Here is a 13,180-nt window from a genome sequence, read left to right as displayed (position 1 = left end):
ACATGACGAGACGCTTTTGCGATTCACCAACCCCCGTCCGTCTGGATAACACACAGCCCATCTCCTCTCTGTACGCAGGCAATGTGCCTTTCACAAAAACAGGATGCGGACCTTCTCGGCAATGAAGGCGAGTCTTTTTCTCTGTCGCAAGATGCACTACATCCATAGAGGTTCAAGGAGAGCCTCGGAAACCGGTGAAATGGCTCCAGCGGTTTTGTTGAGGGGGCAAAGCTCGCGAGTGAATCGTATGGTTATATATAGCTACGTACGGTGACGGCAAGTACGAGAAAAAAAGAAATCATAAAACAAGTATCAGGAATCAGACGAACCAGACCACTCAGAACGATAAACTACGTATACGATGCAAGACATTGATCACCAAGTCGGTTCATCGGCCTCAACTATCTTCGATCGCCGCCACATTGCTCCAGACTTCATTAGCTGACCAGCCCTCATACCCCCTGTCGCTCCTTCTTCTCATAATCAGTTTATTTTGTTAAATCTTTCTGATTATTTTGTACTTTGTGACTCCAAGTCAGAAGCCTTGCCTTTGGAAATGACGGCCAAGGAACGAGACCAGATGGCCCACGGTGAGCGGCCCGGGACGGCGCTCGGCGACGACCCAATGAAGCCGTTGCTGCGCAAGATTGATTTATAGTGAGGAAACATCCAACTTACAGAGGCGTGGGGGGCTCACTATTGATAAAAAACATATACGATAGCTTGTTGCCCGTAATGGCCGCCTCCTACATGTTCCAGTTCCTGGACAAGTCGGCCCTCAGCAACGCCGCCATCCTCGGCATCCAGCCCGACCTGCGCCTCTCCGGCGGCGACTACTCGTGGGCGTCGGCAATCTACTACTGTGGCTACGTTGTCGCGTCGTACCCGGTGGCCTGGATCATGGTGCGGATGCCCGTCGCCAAGTTGCTGGCCGTGTCCATGTAAGTCAAAAGCAACAAAACAGGCTCTTGACGAGACTGTTTCTCGTAAAACCAGAGCGCAGGATACGGCCCAAAAAAAAAAAAAACCCAAAATGTAAAATGCTAAGCAAAACTGTTTTCCTCTTGTGGGCTAGATTCCTTTGGGGAGGTGCCTTGATGATGATGGCCCTCCCGCACAACGCCGCCGGCCTGCTCACCGTGCGCTTCTTCCTCGGCGTCTTCGAGGCGCCGCTCAGCTCCGGCCTCACCATCATCGTGGCCATGTGGTACCGGCGCTCCGAGCAGCCGCTGCGGCACGCCGCCTGGTTCGCGGGCAACTCGGTCGCGGGCATCTTTGGCGGCATCGCGGCCTACGGCATCGGCCACATTCACGCCGTGGCCCCCTGGAAGGTGTGTGTGAACGTGTGATCCGCGCATGAAGCTTCTCCTCCCCTTTTTACAATTTTTTTTCTTAAAATACGCCGTCCCCGACAACTAATGCGTTGCATCTCTCCTTCTCCTCTTCGATTCAAACGAAACAGGCGCTCTTTCTAATATTCGGAGCCATGACGATTCTGTTCGCTGTTGTCGTCTTGGTCATGTTGCCCGACGTCCCTGCCCGGGCGCGGTTCCTGTCCGAGCGGGAGCGAGAGCTGGCCCTGGCGCGCGTCGGGGACAACATGACGGGCATCCGAAACGACGAGTACAAATGGTATCAGGTACGCGAGACGTTTCTCGATACCAAGACCTGGCTTCTTGCCGTTTTGCTGTTTGGCTCGAGCCTGGGGAATGCGGGAAGCAATGTAAGTCACTACTCCTTGAAGTTTAATCTCATGAAAGAATTTAAACCAGAGAGAGGACAAAAAGAAGAAAAGAAAAAGAAAAACATTGCTGAAGTCGGAGAGAACTACTAGTTTACATCGATTGCCATCAAAGGCTTCGGCTTCACGGAACTCAACACCCTACTACTCTATTCCGGCGAGTACCTCTGGCAGCTCTGCTTCATCATTCTCGTGACGTGGATCAATTCGCGCGTCCCCAACATTCGCACCTACTGTATGACGGCGTGTTTTCTCATGGGAGTCTTGGGAGGACTGCTGATCCGGCAGCTCCCGCCCAGCATGCGATGGGGACGGTACGCCGGCGTACTGATTCACTCCAGCTATGCCGCATATTTTCCGGTCTTTATAGCCATGGTCTCGGGCAACACGGCCGGTTTCACCAAGAAGACGACGACAAATGCCGTGGTACGTTGAACAAAAAAAAGTTTCCCGGAGCTATTCCTTGTCCCATCTCCTATCTTTTTAATTCCACCGTTGTTCTCTGGACGCCGGAGAGCAAAAAAAAAAGAAGAAAAGAAAGGAAAAGCACTCTTTGCCAGCTAGTTTCTTACTCGCTTTTGACAGATCTTCATGGCTTTTGGCGCCGGTAGCATCATCGGTCCCCAGCTGTGGTTTGCGTCAGAGGCACCGGGATACCCTTCTGGATTCCTTTCCCTGATCATCTGCCTTGCCGTTGCCGTCGCGGCTAGTCTTCTCCTGCGGGTTCATCTCATACGAGAAAATAGACGCCGCGATGCAGAACAGTCCTCAATGCCGGGCGACGCGGCAGCCATCTATAGTCTAAACGATGAAGATTTCAACGAAATGGACCTGACGGATAAGGAAATGCCACAGTTTCGATACCTGTATTAGCCTAACGATGGATATCAGTATGTTGATGGCGAGACAGGCAGATTACCAAGCATTGTAACCAAGTTCGCCACCCATGTTCATGTTGACAGGACGGCCCTGCGCCACTGCTGATAAATAGAAAAACGAGAAACCAGGGCAAAGATGAGAATCAGGAATTAATTTTTTTCTAATTTTTTTTTACAAGACCCACAGATATCGAAGAGGTAATCATACTTTATTTTACGTTGCTGATAAATCCAAGGCTCTCAGCTTGCTGTTTTGCTATGTGCTACCAACTTATGTGCTATATAGCGCGATTAGCGATTTTTTTTAGCGCCAGAACCCACTGGAAGCCACCCCCAAGCCAGCCTGTAACAACTCGGCCTAGTATTTCGTCCCTCGAACAACTTCCTCATCGTCACCATCCATCGCCAACCACGAATTGCACCACACATACCCCCGGGGTTTGCTCGCACAACACGCCCCCATGGATTCCGAAGCTGTGGCCGCCGCTCCGGTCGCCCTGTTCAAGAAGCGCGGCGCCAAGGGCAAGGCCAACATCCGCAAGCGGCCCGCGACGCCGCCACCGGCCGCCAGCGACAGCGACAGCGACTACTCGTCGTCCGAGGACGAGTCGGGCCAGCGCGTCAAGCGCCGCAAGAAGACGGCCGTCATCACAGCGTCCTCCAAAGCAGCCGGCGCGGCCGCCGCCGGCGGAAAGGAACTCACCGCCTCGGCGTACACGGCCGACCGCAGCGTCCCCATCACGTCGGCCAACGACGCCACCAAGCAGACCAACTGGTACGACGAGCACGCCGCCGACGCGCTGTCGGCCAAGAATCTCCTCGGTTCGGCGGCTTCCTCGCGAGGCGGCGCCGGCAGTGCAGCGGCGGCGCCCGACGGCACGTACAAGGGCCTGGCGAACCAGACCTCCTTCATCGCCAGGAACCCGGACGCGCCGCAGCGCTCCGTCGGGCCCATCAAGGCGGCCACCAACATCCGCACCGTGACCGTCATGGACTTTGCCCCCGACGTCTGCAAGGACTACAAGAAGACGGGCTTCTGCGGCTTCGGCGACAACTGCAAGTACCTGCACTCGCGCGAGGACGTCAAGCAGGGCTGGCAGCTGGACAAGGACTGGGACATCTCCTCCAAGGGCAAGACGCACCTCGGCGGCACCGTCGTGGCCAACGCGAACCGCGAACAGGCGGGCGGGCGGTCCCTGACGACGACGACCGAGGAGGCCGAGGAGGAGGCGATGCTGGAAAAGATACCCTTCAAGTGCATCATATGCGAGGGCGACTACCGCGAGCCCGTCGTCACGCGCTGCGGGCACTACTTTTGCGAGCCCTGCGCGCTCAAGCGGTACCGCAAGGACCCCACGTGCGCGGCGTGCGCCGTCGGCACCAACGGCGTCTTCAACTCGGCCAAGCGGCTCAAGAAGCTGCTGGAGAAGAAGAGGGATCGGGCGGAGAAGAAGAGGCTGGCCGAGGAGGCCGAGGAGGCCGCCGCGGAGGGCAAGGCGTAGAAGCGCCAGCGGCAGATGAACGCGACGGTCTTTCATGTACAATACAAAAGTTTTTAGCATGGGCACGGGGAGTTGAGGAGGTTGAGCATTTAGAAGCGTGGAATACCCAAATTGCATTTATTTCTGGTCATAATACCACCGGTGGACCACCACAAACAAATTCGCATTCCTCCTCGTTGCTCACATCAAAGCAAATGTGTGCTCCACCAAGTTCAAGGAGCTACTTTGTGGCCGACCTTTCAATAAAGCGACATCGTACCTGTTCATTTTCTAGTCGATCGTACTTGATCACTTCCTTGTCGCCATCGCTCGAGGTTTGTGCAGGGCGATCATTTGTGTAATGCAGAGGACAAAGACGTCTTTGAGTATTCGTATTCAGAATGACGTAGCTGCATTGCGAATCAGTCTAATGTCGATTAGTTTAAAAGCGTAAATGATAAGAATTGGAACCCAGCATCACCGTCCTCCAGGATTCGGGCGCGGAAGTCTGGTTGCACCTATACAGACATTAGAGAGCCTCATCTTCAGTCACAATATTGGCGCCGAAAGTCTTTCATCAACTAACGCCCATGATGATATTACCCTTCCCATGCTGTGTCTGCCTAGCGACTTGTCGTGCTCGAGGCAGCACTCTTGTATGGCTGCTCTTGGACGCTTCGCCCAATCACCAGGCAGAAACCCCGCCATCGCGTACCCGCCACCTGTAGACGGCGCTTGACCTCTCCACCTCCCCCACCATGTGACGAGCCTCAACCATAACCATCGTCATAAGCAGCATTCACCTCTGGGTCATTCCGACACTGTCATCCGACGTTGGCTCGACACTTTTTCTTCCACCTTTTTTTTTTTATTAAACCTCTTTAACCGAGTTACCCTGAAGCCCTGCCGGGAGGACCCTGCATCCCAACGAAACCCCAAGCCACCCACCATCGAATAAGCCCGAACCGATAACCTCCAAACCCATCTGAATATAGAACCACGAATAGAATACAAACCAAAGCAACATCACAGCAAGAGGCCTTACCTCCAACCAACCGCCATGAACTACATCTACTCGACAGTCAACACCCTGCGTGACCGCTACACGCCGGTCTCGCACACATCGACGTTCCGCCAGACCGGGCAAATCACACCCGAGGAGTTTGTCGCTGCCGGCGACTACCTGGTCTACAAGTTCCCGACGTGGGCCTGGGGCGACGCCGACGACGAGTCCCGCCGCGTAGCCTACCTGCCCGCGGGCAAGCAGTACCTCGTCACCCGCAACGTGCCGTGCGACCGTCGCCTCAACGACGACTTTGCCGGTGACGCGGGCCATGAGGAGTCGGTCGTCCACGACGGCCTGCACAAGACCGGCGGTAGCGGTAGCGGCGGCGGCGGCGGTGGCGGTGCCGATGACGATGAGGAAGGATGGTTGCGCACCGGCGGTCTGGCCAGCTCGCAGCCGCTCAAGGCCAAGGACGTGCGCACCGTGGACGACGCGGGCAACGTGGGCGTCGCGGACGAGGACGAGGACGAGGATGACATTCCCGACATGGAGGACGAGGATGACGACGAGGCTATCATCCGCGACGCAGGTGCCGGTGCGCAAAAAAGGTACGATAACAGTCTTACCCCTTCTACTACTATTGATACCCAAAGCCCAGCCCTTTTAAAACTCTTGCGATCTGAAATTTACTAACCGACGTCGACTTTCTTCTTCTTCTTCTTCTTTGCAGCGGACGACGCACATATAACCTCTACATCATGTACACGCCCTACTACCGCACGCCGCGGCTCTACCTCTCCGGCTACCAGACCAACGGGCAGCCGCTGCCGCCCCACGACATGATGGACGACATTGTCGGCGACTACAAGGACAAGACGGTCACGCTCGAGGACTTTCCCTTCTTCGCCAACAACATCAAGATGGTGTCGGTGCACCCGTGCAAGCACGCGTCCGTCATGAAGACACTGCTGGACCGCGCTGACGCCGCGCTGCGCATCCGCAGGGACAAGATGCGCGCCGCGGCCGCGGCCAGGGGCCACGACCAAACGACGACGACGGTAGCGTCGGCGTCGGCTTCGGGGGGTGCACACGGCGGCGTGGAGGGTCTGGAGGACGAGCTCGGCAAGCTCGATGTCAAGGGCGCGCAGGAGGCGGCGGCCGACAAGGACGAGTGGGAGGAGGTGCAGGAGACGGAGGCGGTGGACGAGAATGAGGTGGCGATTCGCGTGGACCAGTACCTGGTCGTTTTCCTCAAGGTAGGCCTTCTTGCTCTTTTCTTCTTCTTGCCGCGTCGGCATGGAGGCGGTAAGCTAACGGCGAACAGTTCATGGCCAGTGTCACACCAGGCATCGAGCACGACTTCACCATGGGCGTATAAAGATGGCATAGACTACCAAAGATATGAGATTCAAACGACGTTATGAGAGGATTCTTGTTCTTGACTCCTTTTCTCTCTTTTTTTTTAAAGGACTCAGTTTTGATATTACAGACGCGGAACCAAACAAAAATCACAACACTCTTCTTTTGTGCTGCTTTTCCCGGAGTTCTTTTTCTTCTGTTTTGGGGATTGCTCTTTTTTCTTTTTTCTTTTTGCTTTTCTTTCTTTTTCCCCACCTGTTCATATTTCTCTTCAAGAAGCAGGATAGTCGACAACAGAATAATAGATCGGCACATGTGCACGCTGTACGACCATGTCTGACAACTACAACGTATAAGTAGGATGGCTACTTTTACCGAGCTAATGAGGAAGAGGAAGAAGAAGAAGCAAAGAAAAAAAATAAAGCAATATAAGATTGGTCTAGTCTAAGTACGCCCATGACACCCCATAAGAGCAAAAAAAAAAAAGGATGTGTAAAGACAAGCACTTCATAGTTCAGCAGAGTTTATGCAAACAAACGAGAAACAACATGCTGTATATACATCTCTCCATTCCATCCTTGTCTAAAAAGGAAAGAGGACAAGAAAACAGAATGCAAAGGAAACAGTGTATCTATGTGATAAAGTGAAGGCTCGCTCAAGTGTTCCCAGTGATGTATTCGCCATTCTAATAAACAAAGACATGGTGTATATGGTTATGTGTGAGAAAAAAAAGTGCTAGGGGGTATATTAACAGTGTTTCAGGTCCTTGATTGGGGCGAGGAGCATGCCGTCAAGGTTGACAAAGGAAAACATCGTATAGACGTGAGGTAGTGTTCAATCCAACAGCACAAGATGAAAATGTCAATGGCTGTAGGGATGGGCGGTGGGCGCCCTTTGGAAAGCGTCAAAGTGGCCAAGTCTTGTCTCGTGTAGCCGATTGGCGAGCACGCTATGCCACGCCAAAGGGAGCGCCAAAGTTGGTTGTGGTGCGAATCTTGAGAGGAACATCTACCTCTACCGGCTTGGAAGCCTCGAGTGTCTCGGGAGCGGCGTCGTCTGCCGTTGGCTTCTCGACTTCGGCTAGCTGCGACTTGATGACGGTAGGCAGAGCCTCTTCTTCGCTGTGACTGATGCCCTCAAGCTTCTGGTTGACGCGGGCCCAGAAGATCTCGTCCTGCGCGGGAATGTTCTTGACCATCAGAGGGCCCTTGAGAGGAGCGTCGTCCTGAGGCTCAAAGTGAGGCTCTTGATCGTCAGTTATGATATCTTTCAGCGTCTCCACCTCTGGCACGAGCTCGGCAGGCCTTGTCTCTGGCACTGGGGCGGCTGCCTCTGACCCTTGCCCGTCTTCTTTGATTACCCCGTTCACCGCCGTGGGTGTTGTCGCCTCGCTTTGGCCGGCCGTCATGGTCCCATCCAGTGTCGTCATGGTGGGGAAAAGAGAGAGCGAGTGGTTGGGCGTGTGACCGGCATGCATCGTTCTGCGACGCATCTCACCGGCTGCGAGTGCTTGCATCGTCTGGGCTTTGGAGGAAGATCGCCGGTAGGGTGCCCCCTCGCGCTCCAAAGAGCTCTGGTCCGTGGGTGGCGACGTCGCGGGCGATGACTTGACAGAAGACTGAGTAAAGGTGTCGCGGACGGCGTTGGCCTTGATGAAGATGCCATCTAACTTGGGGTCGATCTCGTGGACGTCGATGAGAGGTATCGGCACGTCACTTGGCTTCTTGCGAGAGGCAAGAAAATCGCGAGACGACGACGTTTCAGGCTGGGTGCGGGGATCGAGAGGCACGGGCACGGGCTGCTCAGGGTTGGCCGTCGGAGAGGTGCGGGATCCGTTGCTGCTGAGAAAGTGCGGCCGCTGCGAGGCGCCCTGCAGACCCGGTGGCAGCGAGTCGGCATGTAGCTTGGCTCCGGGGGCAGGCGATACCAAGCCACTCCGTTGACTGCACGGTGAGGTCAACGATTTGAGCCGGGTATTTTCGCGTTCGAGATGGTGAAGACGGTCGTGCAGGGTATGCAGCTCGCGTTGCAAGGCGGCCTTCTCGGCGAACCAGGAATCACGCATGCCGTCCATGATTGTGCGCTCTTCCTGGTAGACCTCTTCGGCGCGTTTGCGATTGGCCTCGAGGTATCTGCGTTCGGCCTCCCAAGCGTCGCGAATGAGCGAGTTCTGCTGAGCAAGACGTTGCACAAGGTGGAGCGACGTCTGCTGCGGCGCGGCGGCATCCGCAGAGGCAGAGCGGGAGAGCGACGCGGCCACGGCCAAACTGGGAGAGACAGTATCGCGGCGCAGGCTGCCGGCAGGGGGCGACGGCAGCATCGGGGGCCTGGGGGCCCTGGCGAGGCCAATATTGGTGGGCGAGAGGCTGCTATCACGACGGATAGAGGAATCGAGGGATTCGGCGAGGGGCATGTGGGAAGACGCATAGTTGAAGTGTGGCGCGGAGGGAGCGAAGCGGGGGGCGGCAGCAGCGTGCGAGTTGCGTGTGTGGTAGTCGCATATTGGTTGCAAGTCGTAGGTGGCGGAGGGGTTGGCTTTACTGGCGGAAGTAGGTGAGGAGGGTTGGAGTAGGGCGTCGTCGTCGAGAGCTCCCGAGGGGAGGAAGGCATCGGTATTGATAGGCTGCCTCGTCATTGTGCTGGGGGGCGGCGGTACGGGTGTACGGCTATCATGGCGCGACCAAAGAACAGCGTGATTCGTGCTTGGCTATCCAAGAGGGAGTGAGAGTTCGTTTCCGTGCAAGATGCCTGACCGGGTGCTGCACCTAATTCTTCAATCACGGTGACACGAGAACAAGGAAAAAAGAGAGAGGTGGAATGGGGGGCGGGGGTTGGGTTGCAGCAAGCGTGCAGGGTCGTCGGGCCGCGTACTCTGTACTGTACTCAGCAACTGTAGGCAGGCACTGGCAGGGTTGTTGAGTAATAAAATGGTGGACAGTGAGTGAGAGGGAATGCGGCAACGGCAGGGTCCAGGCTGAAAGGAGAAGAAAGGCGGGGAGGCAGGAGGGTCAAGGACGATGTCGTCTGCGCGCGCGCGGCGTGCTGGGGTGGTGGGTGGGTGGTAGGCGGCGGCGGCGGCGGAGATGGATGTATGGGCCTGCGTGTTGGCGTGTTGTTGACTGCAAGGATGGGATGTGTGGATGGTCGGTGGCTTGCGTTGGCTATTGCGTCGAGCGGCCAGGATGGAATGTAACAGGGGAGACACGGGTTGTCGATTTAGACCGAGACAGAAAGAAGGCGTTGATGGTTGATGGGATAGCTTGCGAGAGGTACAAGACAAGTAGAGAGAGGTAGAAATGGGGGGGAAAGAGAGAGAGAGCAAGCAACAAGGAGGCCACTAAGTACTCAGTGAGTGAGTTTGTGTGTGACGGAAATGAGTGGCGCGATAGGCAGTGGCAGGGCGAGACGATTGGTGATGATGTAGTCGGTATGTTGTTTGCAACAAGAGAAACGAACAGAGGCAACAAAGGGAATCAATCTCGCAGGTGGTCCCAAGTAAGGTAGGTAGCAAACGAGTGGTGGAAGAGGTGGTGGAGGATGAGGAGGAGAGGCACGCGAGATGGAGACGACCAGGGATGGAGAGGACAGGGTCGAGGGACAGCCGAGGGACAGACAGGGGACGGCCCAGGAACAGCCACCGCATAGTAGCAAGAGGTATTTTTGAGCAGACTTGTGTGGTGGTTGGAGGGTGATTTGCTGAGCAGAACTTTGAGGCCCACTGTGCCTGGAGTACTATTTCTACGGACCAAGGTACCTGGCTGCGTACCTACAGGCACCTACCAAGAAAGCGCGGTGCGAGTGCCTAAGTATACCTAGGTACCTAGGTACCTAGGTACTTGGAGCAAGCAGCGCTGAAAGCCGGCGGTCTGTAGTGGCTTTAATTGCTGCCCTTTTATATTCTTCATTTTCTAATTCAAAAACCTGGCCATTTCGGCTTTTGGCTATTGTTTTTGACAATGTAGGGTACTGTGGGTGAGCTAGGTGTACTCAATACTTACCTGTGTACTTTTTACATTTTTGCTCATCAGAACTTGTGAACTGGGCAACTGTACCTAAGTAATTGCCGCAACATTAGTGGTCGACGCACTGGGGGTGGAGACGGTCCCCTGGCGGACTTCGCAGTATCAAGCAGCCAAGTACCCCGTGACGGCTACGTTATTAGATATAAGCAAGTATAAGCAATCATGTAGGCAAGGACAGAGTATCTGGTGTCTCCCTGTATTTCGTACGCAGAAAACAAAAGTTCCGTCTCTTCGCATGTAGAAAGTCTTGTATGAACTAGATTGAACGCCAGAGAAAACTGTTGTGAGTCTGTTCTACAATGCCCGTGTCCTGCCCCGAATGACAAGAAAACTTGCGCAACGTGACAGGTTATCATGACCTTGACCACCATCAACACCACCATCACCACAACTACCACCACATGTCTGCAAGGATCCCCCTCTAGTGCCGTGTGGGCTACTTAATCGACGCGGCCTCGGCCCGCTGTTGTTACCAGGTATCCGCAATCTACACTGCGTGGAAAAAGCAAAGGGAGACTGCTGACCGGTACGGAGTACTTAGGTAGGTATCATGAAAGACATGGAATCATACCGCTAGGTACACCCAATTACGGATACACAGAAGAAAGACCAAAAAAAAAAAAAAAAGCCACGGCGTTTTTGTCTCGCCTCGTTCTAGTTCCTTTGTCATGACAGCCAATGCGCACCGCCGCATCCGCCGGAGCACCCTCCGAGCTGCAAACAGTCATCGTGATCCCACGACTTTGTTGTGAACCCTGACACGAGGCACCGGACACTGGACGGCGTCATCATATCGCGACGAAAACGAATTGCTCACATCACCCTGCCAGACAAGGCGGTATTCAGCTCAAGTTCAAGGGGTGTATAGCCGCCCCCTTCCCTCCCTTCCCCCCACCATAATTAGGGAGAAGGGGCCGTCTCAATAATAGCAGCAACAGCGGTGTATGATGGGCATGCTTCTCTCTCGTGAGGATATCCACGGGATGCTACCCTCGCGAGCCCCGTGTCTCCCGTGCTTTGGTGGGTGCGAGAGAGAGAGGGGGGGGGGGGGGGGAGCGGCTTTCTGTACCATGCATCTTGACTTGTTGTTATGATTATGATTATTATTATTAGAACTGCGCAAGTGGTTGTTTTCCAGCACACTGATGCAACCTGTGCACTTTATCGACGATATGGCTTCGGATGTCGGCGACCCAGCACTACTACCTTGCCATCCTTCACATGCCAAGCAGCAAAGCCGGAAGCCGCAAAAAGCATAATAAACTCTAAAACGGTACCAGGCTGAAACTTGCTCGCGCGCGCACTTCCAAACTAGTTGCGACGTGCATTGCTTGCCTGCAGTCGAAGTAGGAACGAGTAACTCGGTAGCCAAGGGAACTCTCATTGGCGGTGGAAAGTTTGTAGAAGTTGGTTGACAAGGGGAAAGAAGAAAAAAAGAAAAAAAAAACAGGACGAACAAATTCTATTTTCCCCACGTTTTCTCGTATTTGTTTCCTAGATTACTTTGAAAACTAATCTCCTCTACCAAGACAAAGGCCGCCACCTCTATGTTGATGGAGCAAAAAAAAAAGAGAAAAAAAAGAAAAAAAAAGAGGCAAACAAAGATTTCGTTTCATCCTCAAAAATAAGAGAATCAAGACATGAAAAAAAAGCAATTCAATCGCCCTTTTCTCCCATCGGGCTCCATTCCTGCGTGTGCGCCTGATGGTGAAACCACACCCCCCCTCCCCCGAGGAAAATCATCAACCCTTTTGCGCCCAAATGTTGTCTCTGGCCCTTTCAGCTTGCTCTGAGCGATTGACTGCATGCAGCCTTGTCACACATACCAGATGGCGTCTGTATCGAAAAAAATTAGAGGAGCTAGGTATCTTTTCTCTTAAAAAAAGAAAAGAAAAGGAAGACAATATAGATTAAAGAAGAAAAAAAAACAGGCAACGCGTTCAAGATGATTCCTCAACGCATGGCACTTTAGATGAGGCCGCCACACACGTTTCTTTCTTTCATTTTTCTCTTCGGATTCTTCCTCTTTCTTAGCAAGTTCTCTCTACTCGGCAAACTTGGCGCCTCTCAATATGCGGATAGACCAAAAGAACCTGCAAGATTCCAACGCTGTATATGAATCTGGTCTTTTTCAGATTTTCTGATATTTTTCTTAAAGAAAAAGATCAGAAAAGAAAAGAAAAGAAAAAAAAGGAAAAAAAAGAAGAGAAAGGGGTCGAAAAAAGTACATAATTTGATCGTGGCAAATTATCAACACGCATAGCACAACTACGCCTCGGAAATTCTGCTCCCCCCTTTTTTCTTTAACAAAAAAGAACCAAGAACAAAGAACAGCCCCCTCCCCCTTCCTTCTTAGACTTCTTTGACATTTTGTCGTGCCCCTGTCCTCGGACTCGTATTTCTGAAATCGGCCGAGGATGCTAATTGCCCGATTGCCGACAATTCCAAGCCTCCACTCCAGCTTCCCCCCTGGTCTACTACGCTTTGATCTCTATGCAGCCCGGAGCTTTTTCCGGCTGCTGTACTCCGTCTGTCCCGTCAAAGACAAGAGCGACTAAGTAGAAACCTTTCGATAGACGTTTTTTTTTTCCTTCTCTCGAGGTGGGTTAGGTTTCGTCAGGTTAATCAACACAGATTGCCAAATTTCTTTTCCTAGTCCAAAGAAGGAAGAAAAAAAACGTTTCATACTTTTC

The 13,180-nt window shown here is 53.5% G+C and overlaps 4 protein-coding genes across 4 annotated transcripts; 3 read left to right on the top strand and 1 right to left on the bottom strand.

Annotated features, from left to right (window-relative positions):
* Positions 1-735: 735 nt before the first annotated feature.
* Positions 736-2,614, top strand: V2A60_002163 (uncharacterized protein; the record flags this gene model as incomplete). Its single annotated transcript, XM_083253514.1, has 5 exons — positions 736-941; positions 1,076-1,331; positions 1,463-1,723; positions 1,835-2,167; positions 2,327-2,614. The coding sequence occupies 5 exons, from the start codon at positions 736-738 to the stop codon at positions 2,612-2,614; spliced, it is 1,344 nt and encodes a 447-aa protein (XP_083109640.1).
* A 466-nt stretch (positions 2,615-3,080) lies between these two features.
* On the top strand, positions 3,081-4,121 carry V2A60_002162 (U2-type spliceosomal complex subunit CWC24; the record flags this gene model as incomplete). Its single annotated transcript, XM_083253513.1, has 1 exon — positions 3,081-4,121. One exon carries the CDS (start codon positions 3,081-3,083, stop codon positions 4,119-4,121), a length of 1,041 nt encoding a protein of 346 aa, XP_083109639.1.
* Positions 4,122-5,160: 1,039 nt separating this feature from the next.
* Positions 5,161-6,484, top strand: V2A60_002161 (autophagocytosis associated protein; the record flags this gene model as incomplete). The annotated part of the gene is made up of 3 exons (XM_083253512.1): positions 5,161-5,714; positions 5,837-6,362; positions 6,431-6,484. The coding sequence occupies 3 exons, from the start codon at positions 5,161-5,163 to the stop codon at positions 6,482-6,484; spliced, it is 1,134 nt and encodes a 377-aa protein (XP_083109638.1).
* Positions 6,485-7,414: 930 nt separating this feature from the next.
* V2A60_002160 (uncharacterized protein) lies at positions 7,415-9,100 on the bottom strand (the record flags this gene model as incomplete). The annotated part of the gene is made up of 1 exon (XM_083253511.1): positions 7,415-9,100. The coding sequence occupies one exon, from the start codon at positions 9,098-9,100 to the stop codon at positions 7,415-7,417; it is 1,686 nt and encodes a 561-aa protein (XP_083109637.1).
* Positions 9,101-13,180: the final 4,080 nt, after the last annotated feature.

This window comes from Cordyceps javanica, chromosome 1 (genome assembly GCF_051103115.1).
Source record: "Cordyceps javanica chromosome 1, complete sequence".
Taxonomy (NCBI): Eukaryota; Fungi; Ascomycota; class Sordariomycetes; order Hypocreales; family Cordycipitaceae; genus Cordyceps; species Cordyceps javanica.
The sequence above is the reverse complement of the archived record's forward strand: the minus strand, read 5'-3'. Positions and strand labels throughout refer to the sequence as shown.